The sequence below is a fragment of the Mastigoproctus giganteus genome, chromosome 5 (assembly GCF_048544385.1).
Source record: "Mastigoproctus giganteus isolate SK-2022 chromosome 5, ASM4854438v1, whole genome shotgun sequence".
Taxonomy (NCBI): Eukaryota; Metazoa; Arthropoda; class Arachnida; order Uropygi; family Thelyphonidae; genus Mastigoproctus; species Mastigoproctus giganteus.
Genome location: NC_143579.1, coordinates 16,937,670 through 16,957,148, shown reverse-complemented (window position 1 = coordinate 16,957,148; position 19,479 = coordinate 16,937,670). Strand labels below are relative to the sequence as shown.

At 39.5% G+C, this 19,479-nt stretch overlaps 1 protein-coding gene across 3 annotated transcripts in view; it reads right to left on the bottom strand.

Annotated features, from left to right (window-relative positions):
* Window positions 1-522: 522 nt before the first annotated feature.
* The window catches only part of Exo84 (exocyst complex component Exo84), a 210,753-nt gene continuing 191,796 nt past the window's right edge, over window positions 523-19,479 (bottom strand). For all 3 annotated transcript variants that reach the window (XM_090373093.1, XM_090373094.1, XM_090373095.1), the window contains one exon: window positions 523-796. In XM_090373093.1, coding sequence (XP_090229219.1) covers window positions 602-796 — 195 coding nt within the window. In that variant the 3' untranslated portion in view covers window positions 523-601. The remainder of the gene's footprint in view (window positions 797-19,479) is intronic.

Below are 19,479 nucleotides of genomic sequence, written 5' to 3'. Positions count from 1 at the left end.
TGTTCCTGCATGTACAAGGACTATACCTGAAGTCATCTATGAGAAGTGCACCGTGACATTCCTCATCAGCTCAATTACAATGTCAGACACTCAATGGAACGCATCATAGGTCTTCTCACATAAAGTTCATATAAGTGTAGAAATTTTAATTTTCAGATGATTTAATTAGCACCAGTGTTCCTGACCATCTTGCAAAGCATCCAATTAGCTGGGTAGCATTCAAGTATCAACTGCAACAGGCAAGGAGAAAAAAAAAAAAAGCAATCTTGCCCTGGTTGTTCTACAATTCTGATGTGGACATCTATGAATGGTTTAGGTTTCTTAGAACAAATTTCACAATCTTCTGATGACATGCTGCAACTTGGTGTTGTAACTGTTCCACCTCCAGTCTCAAATTTAGTTCTAAATTTCCTCCAAAATTTATTTCAAATAAGCTTGTTTCAGCTCACCTCAACATGAAAACTGATAAACACTATCAAAAAAAATTTAGGTTGTAAAATATTTATTTTGTTACTTGGTATGTTTAGATGGTAAAATATTTATTTAGTTATTTGGTATAATTACAATTTCAGGAAAAAATATCCAACACAAATTGCATAAGTTAAAGATAGGTGGTAGATGAATATTTTGTTATTGATGTTTTTGCGGCTGGTTCTTCACTTTCACTAGACAAAGGATATGTATGCAGAGCAGAAAGAGCTAAACAAGAATGGCCTAACTTTTCCCTATATCGATGTTCTGCCAAGTTTAACACTGTATCTAGTAAGAAAAATGAGTTCCTCTTGATGAATTTTTCCTGCAAATAAAAAAGTACATTATAAACATCTCTTAGTGAGATGAAAAATACTTACACTGCAAAAAACTAAATGTCTTCAAACAAAAATTAACTATAAAGAAAACATAAGGTTTGCAACAGCTCTGACAAGCAACTTATTTGCAATAAAATTTATGAACTAACTATTGATTTTATTGTTATTAGATTGTTATTGTTATTAGAGTTGCCTGTGCGGATGTGCCTTTCTGCCGCTCTTGGAACAGAGAAGTTCCAAGATAGGAGGGAGTATATGATGAGAGCCTTGTCGATCAATTCGGCCCTGGAAAGATTGTGCAAGGCTCAAGGGGTAGAATTTTTTTCAGCCTGGACTGTACTTGTTAACAGGAGACATTGCTTCTACAGGGATGGGATACACTTAAATAGAAAGGGTGCAAGAATATTTGCTGATGCTATCGAGGCAGTGTTAGGTGAGTCGGAAAACTGCTAGCTTGGGGGGAGACAAAGACCAATAGATTGACAGTAGCCACTGGCAGAGGTGAAAGAGATTCTTGCACTGCTTCTATTAGAATGAGCAGAAGCCTGAAAAACAAGATGCATGGTATTTCAGAGACTGCTGGGAGCCATTGCGGTACAAGTAAACACATGGGTTGTGTTAGGGTAGCTAAGAATACAAACAGGTGCAGGTATAATTGCGTGTACACCAATGCTAGGAGTTTAGTAAATAAATTTGATGAATTTGAGGTATTGCTCAAAACATCAAAGGCAGATATAGTTGGGATATCAGAGACGTGGTGTCACACAGATATAAGGGATGCAGAACTGCAATTTGGGGAGTACAACGTCTACAGAAAGGATAGACAGGATAGGAAGGGAGGAGGGGTTATGTTATTAGTTAAGAAACACATAAAAACCAAGGAAGTGAAGCCAGTCGACATCGCTGGACAGTGCAGTGTGGAGTCAGTTTGGTGTGACATAAACATTGGGAGATCAAAATTGAGAGTAGGAGTGTGCTATAGGCCTAATGACTCTGATGAGTATAATAAGGAACTGTACAGGGAAATAGAGTGGGCCAGTAAATCAGAGTGTCTTATAATGGGAGATTTTAATTTCCCAGATATTGACTGGAATTTGGGGGCTGGTTACTCACACACTAGCAGGACTTTTGTGGATTTATTGGATGATTGTTTTCTACATCAGCATGTTCGGGAGGCAACTAGAGGGAGTAATACTCTTGATTTGATTATCAGCAGTGATTCTTCATGCATTAAGAATCTTCAGATAAATGAACCACTAGGTGGCAGTGATCACAGTGTGCTGAAGTGGGATTTACTCAAAGAGGTAACTACCATTAGGGGTAAAGGGAAGGGTTATTGCTTCCGTAAAGGCGACTACGATGGACTGAGACAGTATTTAAATTCTATACAGTGGGACCAACTGATGATGTTACCAACAGCATATTCAAAATGGGAAGCATTCAAAGAACTTATCTCGGAAGCTACTAGGCTTTACATACCAACTAAGAAATATTGTCCAAGGTTTAGGCCAAAATGGATGTCAGATGAACTAATGAGGCATATGGCAGAGAAGAAAAATGCATGGGATACATACAAATTAACACATGACACAGAAGCCTATGATAGATACAAGTTGATATGCAACCAAGTTACAAAGGAGATTAGGCAGGCGAAGGCAGATTACGAGAAATCCTTGGCAAGGGATGCAAAGAAAAACAGCGAAGAGTTCTTTACTTATGTAAACTCTAGAAGGAAGGGGATGAATCAGATTGGTCCACTTGATATTGATGGGTCAAGTGTTGATGATCCTGCTCAGGTAGCTAACAAACTAAATGAATATTTTGCATCGACATTCACACATGAGGAGTTATTCAGCGAGGGGAATGCCAGAGGTGTATTCAACTCTAGCAGTAAGCTACAGAATCTTGAAATAACTGGGAGTAAAGTGGAGGAGAAACTGTTGAAGATAAACACAAGAAAGGCACCCGGGGTGGATGGGATCTATCCAGTTATATTAAAGGAGGCAGCAAAGGAAGTAAGCAAACCCTTAGCCATAATTATGAGAGCTTCCTTGGACTCAGGGGAGGTACCCATAGACTAGAAATGTGCAAATGTGACCCCAATTCACAAAGGAGGATCAAAGGCTGACACAAGTAATTATAGACCTGTGAGCTTAACTTCTGTTCCAGGAAAATTAATGGAGGCACTGGTTAAAGAAGCACTGCAGGATCATTTAGACAAGACTTCAGTTATAGCTCAGACACAGCATGGTTTTGTTAAGGGGAAGTCTTGCCTGACCAACTTGATTGGATACTATGATGCAGTCACAAAAGAACTGGATGCAGGGAATAACTTTGATATTATATACTTGGATCTTAGAAAGGCTTTTGATACTGTTGCACATGGAAGACTGCTACACAAATTGGAGCAGTGTGACATTGGAGGCAAATTGCTGCTATGGATAAAGGGGTGGTTGAGGGGGAGAAGACAGAGAGTGGTAATCAATGGACACTGCTCATCGTGGACTGATGTTATTAGTGGAGTCCCTCAGGGCTCAGTGTTGGGTCCATTATTGTTTTCTGTATTTATAAATGATATTGATGATGGTATATCGGGCTTAATGTCCAAGTTTGCAGATGATACAAAGGTTGGCAGGGTTGTCAAGGACACTACTGACACTATGCTGCTGCAACAGGATCTGGAAAGGTTGAGCAGATGGGCTGAGAGGTGGCAAATGAAGTTTAACATTGATAAATGTAAAGTACTACACATGGGAAACAGCAACCCCAGAGCAACGTATCAACTCTGTGGTACTACACTGACAGTGGTAGAGAATGAAAGGGACTTGGGGGTGGTTGTGCAGGCAGATATGAAGTTCTCTGAGCAGTGCAGATGGGCTGCAAGAGTAGCTCATGGAGTATTGTCAATGATATACAGGAATTTTTCCAGAAGGGATAAGGAGGTGATTATTCCATTGTATAAGGCGATGGTCAGGCCACACCTAGAGTACTGTATACAGGTCTGGAGGCCTCATTTCAAGAAGGATGTAGAGCTGCTGGAACGAGTACAGAGAAGGGCAACAAGATTAGTGAATGGAACAAAGGGGTGCTCTTACGAAGAAAGGCTTAAGTTTTGCAAATTACAGTGTCTGGAGACTAGGCACCAGCGAGGTGATCTGATAGAGGTGTATAAAGCCTTGAATGGTTTAAGCATGCTCAATGCTGATGGGATTCTTCCTCTAGCTCAGAAAAATCACCTGAGAGGGCATAGATTCAGATTGTGGAAAGACAGATGTAGGATAGACGTGCAGAAATTTGCCTTTAGCCAGCGAGTGGTTGGTTGGTGGAACAGACTTCCATCCCTTGTGGTGGAGGTTGATAGCCTAAATAAGTTTAAGGCTCAGCTGGACAGGTATTTTGAACGAACAGAGGGGTGAAGTGGAAGTGGGTTTTTTTTTTTTTTTTTGGCTGATGCTGCATAAGCTTGCTTTCTTGCATCAAATGCCTCTACTAATGCTAATGCTAAAGTTTTTTCTGATTTATTTTCTGCTTTATTAGTGTTTAAATTGACATATTAACTTATTTTCTAGAGTAGCTTTATATTCCTATTTATGGTACTTAAGTTTAAAGTAACTTAGATAGAGATTTTGTAGGTATTACTTAGTATCGGAAAGGGTATCAAATCCACGTGTTTACTGTTCGTAAATAGCCGCCATTGTTACGCGAAAATTAATCGTTAAAATCTATTATTCTTGTCGAACTTCACTGGCAATTAAATTGTACTTTTAACTATACATGTAACCATTTAGGTTACGAAACATAAATAATTAGTAAAAATAAATAATTAATACATAATTTGATACGGAAGTTATATAAAGGGATTTCGTAGATAACACTCGTTACTGAAACATAAATATTTCGTAGATAACACTCGTTACCGAAACATAAATATTTCGTAGATAACACTCGTTACTGAAACATAAATATAACGTTATAACTTTGTTGAGATACAAGTTTAGGATTTAATTTTGTACTGAAATTGAAATTTTATTGAAAGTAAATCGAAATCATGACTCAAACCAGAGCAGCAAAGCAAAAGGCTCAAGCTAATGGGAATGCTGTGGCTCAGGGGAGAACTGAGGAGGGCAGTTGCCCTCTGAATCACAGCCTTTTAAGAAGCACTATTTGCTTGATGTCTGCGGAGAAGTCAGGTATGGGACATGATACTGCCATGGGGGATGTCTTTGTATGTGCGTGATGCAAGGAGTGTAAGGAAATCAGGCGACAACTCAGCGTTGTTATGGGCCTATATGAGAGCTTGAAGGACAGGGTGGATGCCCTCGAAGGATTACAAGTGAGGGCCCCATCAAGCTCTCAGCTGCCCACACCAATGCCAGAGCTTGCACTTGGTCATCGCGCAACACAGCAGCAACCCCCAAGGCAGAATGCGCTGGTCCCAAAGAAACTAGTAGTTGTTGGTGACCCTATTGTCAGGGAAATGGGAAACATGCTTTGTAAAAAGGATAGGTGGAACAGGACCAGGGTATGTTTGCCAAGGACAAAGGTTGATGACGTAGAGCGGATATCATCTTTTAAGGGCACAAAAAGTGATATAGTTGTACACGTTGGCACTAATGATATTAAGAGTAGGAGACTGGCAGAATTACTTAACAAGTACAGGTCACTGATGAAAAAAAGCCGTGAATTAGGGTTGAATTTGAAAGTGTCTGCAATTCTGCCCAGACACAATAGGAGGGAGTATATGATGAGAGCCCTGTCGATCAATTCGGCCCTGGAAAGATTGCGCAGGGCTCAAGGGGTAGAATTTTTTTCAGCCTGGTCTGTACTTGTTAACAGGAGAGACTGCTTCTACAGGGATGGGATACAGTTAAATAGAAAGGGTGCAAGAATGTTTGCTGATGCTATCGAGGCAGTGTTAGGTGGGCCGGAAAACTGCTAGATTGGGGGGATACAAGGACTAATAGATTAACAGTAGCCACTGGCAGAGGAGAAAGTGATTCTTGCACTGCTTCTATTGGAATGAGCAGCAGCCTGGAAAATAAGATGCAGGATATTTAGCATTAGCATTAGCATTAGTAGAGGCATTTGATGCAAGAAAGCAAGCTTATGCAGCATCAGCCAAAAAAAAAAAAAAAAACCCACTTCCACTTCACCCCTCTGTTCGTTCAAAATACCTGTCCAGCTGAGCCTTAAACTTATTTAGGCTATCAACCTCCACCACAAGGGATGGCAGTCTGTTCAACCAACCAACCACCCGCTGGCTAAAGGCAAATTTCCGCACGTCTATCCTACATCTGTCTTTCCTCAATTTGAATTTATGCCCTCTCAGGTGATTTTTCTGAGCTAGAGGAAGAATCCCATCAGCATTGAGCATGCTTAAACCATTCAAGGCTTTATACACCTCTATCAGATCACCTCGCTGGTGCCTAGTCTCCAGACACTGTAATTTGCAAAACTTAAGCCTTTCTTCGTAAGAGCACCCCTTTGTTCCATTCACTAATCTTGTTGCCCTTCTCTGTACTCGTTCCAGCAGCTCTACATGCTTCTTGAAATGAGGCCTCCAGACCTGTATACAGTACTCTAGGTGTGGCCTGACCATTGCCTTATACAATGGAATAATCACCTCCTTATCCCTGCTGGAAAAATTCCTGTATATCATTGACAATACTCCATGAGCTACTCTTGCAGCCCGTCTGCACTGTCAGAGAACTTCATATCTGCCTGCACAATCACCCCCAAGTCCCTTTCATTCTCTACCACTGTCAGTGTAGTACCACAAAGTTGATACGTTGCTCTGGGGTTGCTGTTTCCCCATGTGTAGTACTTTACATTTGTCAATGTTAAACTTCATTTGCCACCTCTCAGCCCATCTGCTCAACCTTTCCAGATCCTGTTGCAGCAGCATAGTGTCAGTAGTGTCCTTGACAACCCTGCCAACCTTTGTATCATCTGCAAACTTGGACATTAAGCTTGATATACCATCATCAATATCATTTATATATACAGAAAACAACAATGGACCCAACACTGAGCCCTGAGGGACTCCACTAATAACATCAGTCCACGATGAGCAGTGTCCATTGATTACCACTCTCTGTCTTCTCCCCCTCAACCACCCCTTTATCCATAGCAGCAATTTGCCTCCAATGTCACACTGCTCCAATTTGTGTAGCAGTCTTCCATGTGCAACAGTATCAAAAGCCTTTCTAAGATCCAAGTATATAATATCAAAGTTATTCCCTGCATCCAGGGAATTTCAGAGACTGCTGGGAATCATGGGGGTACAAGTAAACACATGGGTTGTGTTAGGGTGGCTAAGAGGAAGAGCAGGTGCATGTATACTTGCATGTACACCAATGCTAGGAGTTTAGTAAATAAATTTGATGAATTTGAGGTATTGCTCAAAACATCAAAGATATTGTTGGGATTTCAGAGACATGGTGTCACACAGATATAAGGAATGCAGAACTGGAATTTGGGGAGTACAATGTCTACAGAAAGGATAGACAGGATAGGAAGGGAGGAGGGGTTTTGCTATTAGTTAAGAAACACATAAAATCCAAGGAAGTGAAGCCAGTCGACATCGCCGGACAGTGCAGTGTCCAGTCAGTTTGGTGTGACATACGCATTGGGAGATCAAAATTGAGAATAGGAGTGTGCTATAGGCCTAATGACTCTCATGAGTATAATAAGAAACTGTACAGGGAAATAGAGTGGACCAGTAAAGCAGAGAGTCTTATAATGGGGGATTTTAATTTCCCAGATATTGACTGGAATTTGGGGGCTGGTCACTCACACACTAGCAAGGCTTTTGTGGATTTATTGGATGATTGTTTTCTACATCAGCATGTTCGGGAGGCAACTAGAGGGAGTAATACTCTTGATTTGATTATCAGTAGTGATTCTTCATGAATTAAGAATCTGCAGATAAATGAACCTCTAGGTGGCAGTGATCACAGTGTTCTGAAGTGGGATTTACTCAAAGAGCTAACTACCATTAGGGGTAAAGGGAAGGGGTATTGCTTTCGTAAAGGTGACTACGATGGACTGAGACAGTATTTAAATTCTATACAGTGGGATCAACTGATGATGTTACCAACAGCAAATTCAAAATGGGAAGCATTCATAGAACTTATCTTGGAAGCTACTAGGCTTTACATACCAACTAAGAAATATTGTTTAAGGTTTAGGCCTAAATGGATGTCAGATGAACTAATGAGACATACGGCAGAGAAGAAAAATGCATGGGATACATACAAATTAACACGTGACACAGAAGCCTATGATAGATACAAGTTGATCTGTAACCAAGTTACAAAGGAGGTTAGGCAGGTGAAGGCAGATTACGAGAAATCCTTGGCAAGGGATGCGAAGAAAAACAGCAAAGAGTTCCTTACTTATGTAAACTCTAGAAGGAAGGGGATGAATCAGATTGGTCCACTTGATATCAATGGGTCAACTGTTGATGATCCTGCTCAGGTAGCTAACAAACTAAATGAATATTTTGCATCGACATTCACACATGAGGAGTTATTCAGCGAGGGGAATGCCAGAGGTGTATTCAACTGTGGCAGTAAGCTAGAGAATCTTGTAATAACTGAGAGTAAAGTGGAGGAGAAATTGTTGAAGATAAACACAAGAAAGGCACCTGGGGTGGATGGGATCTATCCAGTTATATTAAAGGAGGCAGCAAAGGAAGTACGCAAACCCTTAGCCATAATTATGAGAGCTTCCTTGGACTCAGGGGAGGTACCCATGGACTAGAGCTGTGCAAATGTGACCCCAATTCACAAAGGAGGATCAAAGGCTGACACAAGTAATTATAGACCTGTGAGTTTAACTTCTATTCCCAGAAAATTAATGGAGGCACTGGTTAAAGAAGCACTGCAGGATCATCTAGACAAGACTTCAGTTATAGCTCAGACACAGCATGGTTTTGTTAAGGGGAAGTCTTGCCTGACCAATTTGATTGGATACTATGATGCAGTCACAAAAGAACTGGATGCAGGGAATAGCTTTGATATTATATACTTGGATCTTAGAAAGGCTTTTGATACTGTTGCACATGGAAGACTGCTACACAAATTGGAGCAGTGTGACATTGGAGGCAAATTGCTGCTATGGATAAAGGGGTGGTTGAGGGGGAGAAGACAGAGAGTGGTAATCAATGGACACCACTCATCGTGGACAAATGTTATTAGTGGAGTCCCTCAGGGCTCAGTGTTGGGTCCATTATTGTTTTCTGTATTTATAAATGATATTGATGATGGTATATCAAGCTTAATGTCCAAGTTTGCAGACAATACAAAGGTTGGCAGGGTTGTCAAGGACACTACTGACACTATGCTGCTGCAACAGGATCTGGAAAGGTTGAACAGATGGGCTGAAAGGTGGCAAATGAAGTTTAACATTGACAAATGTAAAGTACTACATATGGGAAACAGCAACCCCAGAGCAACGTATCTACTCTGTGGTACTACACTGACAGTGGTAGAGAATGAAAGGGACCTGGGGGTGGTTGTGCAGGCAGATATGAAGTTCTCTGAGCAGTGCAGACGGGCGGCAAGAGTAGCTCATGGTGTATTGTCAATGATATATAGGAATTTTTCTAGCAGGGATAAGGAGGTGATTATTCCCTTGTATAAGGCAATGGTCAGGCCTGGAGGCCTCATTTCAAGAAGGATGTAGAGCTGCTGGAACGAGTACAGAGAAGGGCAACAAGATTAGTGAATGGAACAAAGGGGTGCTCTTACATAGAAAGGCTTAAGTTTTGCGAATTACAGTGTCTGAAGACTAGGCACCAGCGAGGTGATCTGATAGAGGTGTACAAAGCCTTGAATGGTTTGAGCATGCTCAATGCTGATGGGATTCTTCTTTTGCTCAGAATAATCACCTGAGAGGGCATAAATTCAAATTGAGGAAAGACAGATGTGCGGAAATTTGCCTTTAGCCAGCGGGTGGTTGGTAGGTGGAACAGACTTCCATCCCTTGTCGTGGAAGTTGATAGCCTAAATAAGTTTAAGACTCAGCTGGACAAGTATTTTGTACGAACAGAGGGGTGAAGTGGAAGTGGTTATTTTTTATTTTTTTTTTTACTTTATTTTTTTTTTTGCTGATGCTGCATAAGCTTGCTTTCTTGCATCAAATGCCTCTACTAATGCTAATGCTATTAATTCTTTCAAAAATAATTAATATACACAAATTAACACCTGTACAAAAAATAATTCTTTTTTCTATAATAATAAAAAAACAAAACAAAAACCAATTAAGCAAATTAATTGCCAAGTATAGCCCTAATGCAGCAATTAGCATTAGCATTAGTATTAGCATTAGTAGAGGCATTTGATGCAAGAAAGCAAGCTTATGCAGCATCAGCCAAAAAAAAAAAAAAAAAAAAAAAGTAACATAAATAAATAAAAATAACCACTTCCACTTCACCCCTCTGTTCGTTCGAAATACCTGTCCAGCTGAGCCTTAAACTTATTTAGGCTATCAACTTCCACGACAAGGGATGGAAGTCTGTTCCACCCACCAACCACCCGCTGGCTAAAGGCAAATTTCCGCACATCTATCCTACATCTGTCTTTCCTCAATTTGAATTTATGCCCTCTCAGGTGATTTTTCTGAGCTAGAGGAAGAATCCCATCAGCATTGAGCATGCTCAAACCATTCAAGGCTTTGTACACCTCTATCAGATCACCCCGCTGGTGCCTAGTTTCCAGACACTGTAATTTGCAAAACTTAAGCCTTTCTTCGTAAGAGAACCCCTTTGTCCCATTCACCAATCTAGTTGCCCTTCTCTGTACTCGTTCCAGCAGCTCTACATCCTTCCTGAAATGAGGCCTCCAGGCCTGTATACAGTACTCTAGGTGTGGCCTGACCATTGCCTTATACAAGGGAATAATCACCTCCTTATCCCTGCTAGAAAAATTTCTATATATCATTGACAATACACCATGAGCTACTCTTGCAGCTCGTCTGCACTGCTCAGAGAACTTCATATCTGCCTGCACCACCACCCCCAGGTCCCTTTCATTCTCTACCACTGTCAGTGTAGTACCACAGAGTTGATACGTTGCTCTGGGGTTGCTGTTTCCCATATGTAGTACTTTACATTTGTCAATGTTAAACTTCATTTGCCACCTCGAAGCCCATCTGCTCAACCTTTCCAAATCCTGTTGCAGCAGCATAGTGTCAGTAGTGTCCTTGACAACCCTGCCAACCTTTGTATCGTCTGCAAACTTGGACATTAAGCCTGATATACCATCATCAATATCATTTATAAATACAGAAAACAATAAAGGCCCCAATACTGAACCCTGAGGGACTCCACTAATAACATTAGTCCACGATGAGCAGTGTCCATTGATTACCACTCTCTGTCTTCTCCCCCTCAACCACCCCTTTATCCATAGCAGCAACTTGCCTCCAATGCCACACTGCTCCAATTTGTGCAGCAGTCTTCCATGTGCAACAGTATCAAAAGCCTTTCTAAGATCCAAGTATATAATATCAAAGTTATTCCCTGCATCCAGTTCTTTTGTGACTGCATCATAGTATCCAATCAAATTGGTCAGGCAAGACTTCCCCTTAACAAAACCATGCTGTGTCCTAGCTATAACTGAAGTCTTGTCTAGATGATCCTGCAGTGCTTCTTTCACCAGTGCCTCCATTAATTTTCCGGGAACAGAAGTTAAACTCACAGGTCTATAATTACTTGTGTCAGCCTTTGATCCCCCTTTGTGAATTGGGGTCACATTTGCACATCTCCAGTCAATGGGTACCTCCCCTGAGTCCAAGGAAGCTCTCATAATTATGGCTAAGGGTTTGCTTACCTCCTTTGCTGCCTCCTTTAATATAACTGGATAGATCCCATCCACCCCAGGTGCCTTTCTTGTGTTTATCTTCAACAATTTCTCCTCCACTTTGCTCTCAGTTATTACAAGATTCTCTAGCTTACTGCTAGAGTTGAATACACCTCTGGCATTCCCCTCGCTGAATAACTCCTCATGTGTGAATGTCGATGCAAAATATTCATTTAGTTTGTTAGCTACCCGAGCAGGGTCATCAACAGTTGACCCCTCGATCTCAAGTGGACCAATCTGATTCATCCCCTTCCTTCTAGAGTTTACATAAGTAAAGAACTCTTTGCTGTTTTTCTTCGCATCCCTTGCCAAGGATCTCTCGTAATCTGCCTTCGCCTGCCTAACCTCCTTTGTAACTTGGTTACAGATCAACTTGTATCTATCATAGGCATCCGTGTCACGTGTTAATTTGTATGTATCCCATGCATTTTTCTTCTCTGCCATATGCCTCATTAGTTCATCTGACAACCATTTAGGCCTAAACCTTGAACAATATTTCTTAGTTGGTATTAGAGTTATACTTGACAAAGTGTGATTCTGTTACTGGATTACCAAGTGCCCTAACAATCAAATTAAAATCTCAATTTATTAAGAAATTTTTAAGAGTTCAATTTTATTTTATTGTATTATATTTAATTCAATTTAATTTTATTTCTAAAACTTTAATTCCATACCTTTATATGCAATTTTAAATGGGCTACTAAGACCATGAAGGGAAATTGGCCAAAAAACTTAAAACCTATTTCTACTAAAAGGCATGTTCAACGTACTAAATTCTGCATTCTTATCTGTGTTTTGGATCCAACTTTGAATATCTGTTACCTGACTTTGCCAGAAACTCCAAGAATGAAAATACTAAAAAAATATTACCACAGAAAACTGTAATGTTTATCAAAAAAATAAATAAAAAAAAAATTTTTGGCCACAATTTAATTCTCTTGCAGGCACAGTATAAAGAAATACAAGAATGCACATGGAGAATTCTGTATGGCATTTAGAAATAGTTTAAAATCGATACACTTTATAATTTTTTTATTCTTTATTTTGACAGTATATTGGATAATAATAACAATAACTTTAGTAACAACAATCTTGTTATTCGACAAAATTATTTCCCAACTACCTTATGGCCAACCTTCAACATTATGTGAGTGGAAAAAAAAAATGGAACCTAAAATTATTATAAATTAACACAAGAACAGGCACACCTTTTTTGCACAATCCTGGAGCTATAAAGAATTTTTTTTTTATGGCTATACTTTTAGTTAAAAGAGGGAGTCTGTGTGACTTTCCATTATTAGGTTAATGAATTGTTAGATACTTAATTAATTGCAGATATATACAGTTATACCCAGATATTCTGGGTATAACTGTATCGTCTAATTGTGTCGGTGCTGGAATGGCTCCAGGCCCTGGAGAATAGGGTGCGGGCAGTGCTATTGAGATGGCTTGGAGCATGGCCGGACCCGTAGTTGGTGAATTGACCGCACCACATGGGTTTGCGGTATACTGAGGTCTCTAGACATGGGCCTACGTGATGCACTAGTACGTCCAGAAACGGGAGCGAACCGTTCACCTCTGATTCTACGGTAAACTTGATGAAATTGGATAGGGAGTTGAGGTGTTCTAGTAGTACCGTTTCAGAACCACGTGGTATTATGGTAAAAATTTTTACCATAATTTTTCAGAACCACGTGGTATTATGGTAAAAATTTTTACCATAATACCACGTGGTTCTGAAACGGTACTACTAGAACACCTCAACTCCCTATCCAATTTCATCAAGTTTACCGTAGAATCAGAGGTGAACGGTTCGCTCCCGTTTCTGGACGTACTAGTGCATCGCGTAGGCCCACGTCTAGAGACCTCAGTATACCGCAAACCCATGTGGTGCGGTCAATTCACCAACTACGGGTCCGGCCACGCTCCAAGCCATCTCAATAGCACTGCCCGCACCCTATTCTCCAGGGCCTGGAGCCATTCCAGCACAGACACAATTAGACGTAACGAGATCTCCCGTGTGAAGGCGGACCTAACCAGATGCGGTTATCCATCCCATGTACTAAACAGATGCTTGTTACAAGCAGAAGAACTTACATTCAACCCAAGACCTCCGAAGCAAGTTGGCATATCGTCCGCCTACTATCCAGGAGTGTCAGGACGTATCTCGAAGATCCTTAGAAGTTACAACATCAAAGGTGTACAATTACCCGGTAGGAACCTACGTTCACTTGTCTCCAGTGTGAAGACCCCTGTCACACCTGTCTTATGCAGCAATGTAGTGTACCGTATCACCTGTAAGGCCTGTAACAGTTGCTACGTAGGTGAGACATCGAGACGTCTCCAGGATCGCCTCACGGAACACGACAGAGCAATCCGGCTTGCCGAAACTGACCAGTCCGTGCTCGCAGAACATTTTTGGGCTACCAACCACGATCTTGACCCCAAGCGCGACTTTGAGATAGTGGACCACGCGCGACACTTTCGCCACCGCCTATGACTAGAGTCACTAAACATAATAAACAACCCTAAGGCATTAAATCGCCAGAAAGGCATGCGTCTGCATCCCATCCTAGAGACAACCGTTTTATTGATGGATGATCACTGGCGTAAGGCAGCACACGTCCGTGCTACAACAATGACGCATGATTAACGTGCCACACTTTGCTTGTAGTGTATTCAAATTTTATATTAACTTATCAGTTGATAAAGGGACACGTGTTCCGAAAGCTACTGGTTTTTGTACTTATATTTTATTTTATTTGTACTTTATTTGTTAATAAATATCTGGGTATAACTGTATATATCTGCATTTGAAACTATGGACCCCAGTACTCCAGGCCCATTTGTCACTACTTAATTAATTGTTAGATTGTTAGATCAAGTAATTTATTATCAAAATGATACAATTTTAAATAAATTGAATCACTTCAATACCAGACACACACTATTTATGGCTATGTTTTGAGAACTCACTGTTTCCCCGACCTCAGCTTATGGGGATAGAACATTGTCTGAGAAGTAGTCCTACAAGTTTTCAATTTGATGATGATATTTGATTATTTACAATACAATGTATTCTAATCTTTACATGTACAATTGCATAATTATTAAACTTTGCTTATATTTAGTTAACTCATAAATTAATAAATAAAGATAGTTTATGAAAAATTCCTAGAGTTACTCAAAATTAGTTGGAAGGGCTCACCTATCAACATGATCCAGTTGGGGAAGACTGGGGTGGAAGAGTGGATTGACTGCTTATATAGGTTGGGGCTGACTTGGTATAGCCAATGGGAATCTTGGCAGATTTTTGGTACAGGGATATATTATGGGGGGGAGAGAGATTAGGATGGTTCCGAGATTAAGGAGAGAGAGAGTAAATCTGTGGATATTTCTAAACATTTTAATCTGTTATGGATTATTAGATTGACATGAAGTATTTAATAATCGAGTGTGTTGTACTACTATTAAAATGGAGTTAAATTAAATTGCAATGTCATAAAATCGTTATGATTATTACAATAATGATATTACTTTTTTAATTAAAAAATAATTAATGGTGCAAATTAAAAGTGAATATTCAGTGTAACATGACAGGATCTGTAAAACAGGGGAAAGAATTTGTATTTCTAATACAGCTAGTGGCACAGCCCTTCTATCCACTCTATTTTTGTTTTTATTTGTATCTAACATTGGTGGACAGATACAACTCACAAACCCTGTGACCCAGGAATTCTGAATGTCCTTTGTGCCCATTCTACCATATTTTTTACTTCTTATCTAAGGTGGTTAATCAGATTATTACAGTCCAGTACTCAGAATGGGCAATTTTAATTTTTTTCCCTTCTGATTTTCTTATTATAATAACATATGAGTTGAGAAAGCTTATTAATAATGATGACTTTGTCCTTTATTTTTAATATATTTTAAAACATATTGTTCAGACATACTGTCCTGACAGTAAACTGATGCATGAAAAAATTTCTAAAAAAAATTGCGGAAAGATAATGAAAAATTGAATTTTTCGATTTACTGAGAATATTCTATTCTGCAAATCCACCCACTATTTATTTCTTAAACTGACAATGTACAGCAATGCAGTACACATGTTCTTATGGGCATTTTATGTTTTCATCACTGTTATAATGAGCACTAGCAGTAGCAGAAACAAAAGCTGAAATCAAAAATTGCTAATAAGGAATACAGGTAGGCCCTGCTTTACGACCTTCAATTTACAGCATTCCACATTAACGCCCTTTTAAAATAATAATGAAAAAAAAAAAAAAAAAAAAACAACGTAAAAAGAAAATTTGAAAACATAAGTGTAAACATGGCACAAGGAAATAGGTACCTAGATAGTGATAGTGTCGACATAAGTTGCTTTCTCCTCATCTGTCAGTGTGCATATGTTGTGAGTTGTGCCTTATTTTAAATAAATTGCGCAACTATGTCTTCTAAGCATAGGGGTGAATCTGTGCCTGCACAAATTAAAAAAAGCTGCAAATCTCTAATGACTGAAGGGAAAATGGACATTCGTCGTATGGAATCTGGTGAGCAGTGTTCAGAGGCATGCAAGACCTTACATTTAGAAACTTCTACTGTTACAACCAATAATGCCGAGAAGATCAAGCAGTCACGTACAGGAATTGTTAATTCAAGCATTTCTAGAACAACTTAATCAAGGAGTGAATTAATGGAGAAGTTATTAGTGCTGTGGATAGATGATATGAACCAAAATAACATTTCTGTAACACAGGCAGCAGTTACGGACAAGGCTAAAAGTTTGTTCAATAAAATTAATGAGGAATTGGGAGGGATCGAATCATTTTCGGCTAGCTGGGCTGGTTTTCTCAGTTAAAAAACTGGACCAGAATTCACAATGTAAAAATTACTGGTGAGGCGGCTAGTGCCTCACTAATTTTGGAATATTCTCCCATAATCTAAAAATTAATAGAAGAAGGCAAGACCTTCTTCTATTAACTTTTCTAAGAACCCTAGACTTGGTCTTTATTGGTTGACGAAATGTGGCTGTACTGGAAAAAGATGCCTGGTAGGACGTACATAGCCTGTGAAGAGAGTCTGCCTCTGGTTTTAAGGATGAAAAAGATTGGCTTACATTACTTCTGGGTGGTAATGCATCAGGCACTTTTAAATTAAAGCTGATGTTGGTGTACCATTCAGAGAATCCACGTGTTATGAAGAGCATTGTGAAGATTTGACTTCCTGTTTTCTGGCACTATAATAAGAAGGCATAAGTGACCTAGACCCTTTTTAGTGAATGGTACACTTCATACTTTTGTACAGAGGTGGCCCAATTTTGCGCAGCAAACAACTTGCCCAAAAACGTTTTAGTCCTCGACAATACTCCAGGACATCCAGCCAATCTTGAAGATATCCCTAATAACGTTCTGAATGTGATGGTCATATATTTACAACCCAACACCACCTTACTGTTGCAGCCAATGGATCAGGGCATTATCAACCTTCAAGACCTACATATGAACTTCAAAGGGATTGTCGAGGCAGTGAAAGCATCTAATTCAGTGATTGTGAGGGACTACTAGAGGTTCTACGACATCCTTAAAGCCACAAGTAACATTGCTGTAACCTGAAAAGAAGTGTCACAATCATGCATGAATGGAGTTTGGAGGAAATTGTGGCCTGATGCAATGTCTTACTTTCTTGAGTTTGAGCCAGTTTCAGCAGTGGTTGATGATGTCACTCGGATGGCAGAGGATGTTGGCCTTGACAAGGTTGACACTGATAACGTCAGTGAGTTTCTGCAAAGCATGGTGAGCCTCTTTCAAAGCAGGACTTAGAGGAGCTGGCTGCACAAGTGGCTAAAGGTTCTGAAGAGGAAGATCAGAGCAGGAGATTGTGCCAATTAGGACTCTCACCACAAAGACACTTCAATCAGCTTTGGCTCAAATACACCGATCAGCCAAAACATTATGACCAGTGAGTCGTTATGCAAATCAAAGCAACTGCAGGTGAACTACGGCACATGTGTGGATCAGGACAAGGTATAAAAAACATCCGATACTGAGCTCCGTTAATCACTTTTACTCTTGTTCTTCAGATGGGAAAGGCAGCAAACTTAAGCGAGTTTGACAAAGGCCAAATTGTAATGGCCATATGACTGGGTCAGAGCATATCTGAAACAGCACGGCTGGTGGGGTGTTCACGGTCAGCCTTGGTGAGTACCTACTGAAAGTGGTCTGAGGAGGGGAAACCCACGAACCACTGCTGCTCCTGCCCACCTGGCTACGGAGGCGCCCCAACTGATGATGTTACCATTAGAAATTCTAAATGGGAAGCATTCAAGAAAGTAATCATAGAAGCTACTATGTTCATACCAAGTAAGAAATACTGTTTCAGGCTCAGACCTAATTGGATGTCAGACGAATTGATGAGACTTATGGCAGAGAAGAAAAATGCATGACATGCATATAAATTATGACGTGTGACATAATACAGAAGTCTATGGTATACATAAATTAGTCTGTAATAAAGTCACAAAAGACATTAGGCAAGGTAAGATAGATTATGAGAAGTCTCTGACAAAGAATGAAAAGCACAGCAGCAAAGACATCTATGCTTATATTAACAGTAGAAGGAATGAAGCGGTTGAATCACATTAGGCTAACTGATGTCAATGGGTTAACTGTTGATGACCCTTCTCAGGTTGCTGACAATTTCCTTATGTGTGAATTCTAGATTTCTACATTTGCACATGAGGAATTCTTTATGGAAGGGGATGCCAAAAGTTAATCAAACTCGAACAGGGAGCTAAATGATTTTGTGATAAATTAAAGGAAACTGGAAGAGAAATTGCTGAAGCTAAACATAAAAAAAGGCACTTGGGGTGGATGGAATCTATCCAATTACATTAAAAGATGTAGCAAAGGAAATAAGCAAACCTTTAGCCATAATTATTCATCCTTGGATTCAGCGGATGTCCCTATGGACTGCAGATATGCAAGCATATTCCTACTTTACAAAGGAGAAATAAAAGGTGACATGATAATTACAGACCTATTAGCTTAACATCTCTCCTCAGGAATAATGGAATCACTGGTTAAAAAAATGAACATGGGACCATCTCAACAGGAGTTATACTGCAGTCACAGCATGGATTTGTTAAGGGGTAATCTTGTCTGATTAATTATCTGATTGGTTAGTATGATGCAGTGACCAAGGAACTGGATGGAATAAAGGAAGTACAGTTGACCCTTGAACAACACGGATTTGAACTGCGCGGGTCCACTTATACCTGGATTTTTTTTCAATAAATATATTGGAAAATTTTTTGGAGATTTGCGACAATTTGAAAAAATTTGCAGACGAACTGCATAGCCTATATATATATATATATATATATATATATATATATATATATACACAAAGATATAATCTTTGTATATACAGTTGGTCGTCGACTTACGACCGACTTCTGTTCTGACTGACAGGTCGTAAGTCGATCTGGTCGTATGTCGGCCATATATTTATTAACAGTATTTTTTAACCTTTCTAATCTTTTTATTATCTTTATAATTTATTTTTATAATCTTTTAAATTTTTATCATCTTTTATTTTTCATTTTAAATACAGTAATGCTTTTATCTTTTACTTCGTTTCTACGCCTAGGCTATCTCTTTCTAGGAGGTTAAATTCAAACGCTCTGTACATTTTAATTGGTTTATTATTCATACTGTTTATAAAAAATACAAACCTACGATCTATAATTACATATACAGTATTGTCATAATTTGAAAAATAATACTGTACATAATGTACTGTAA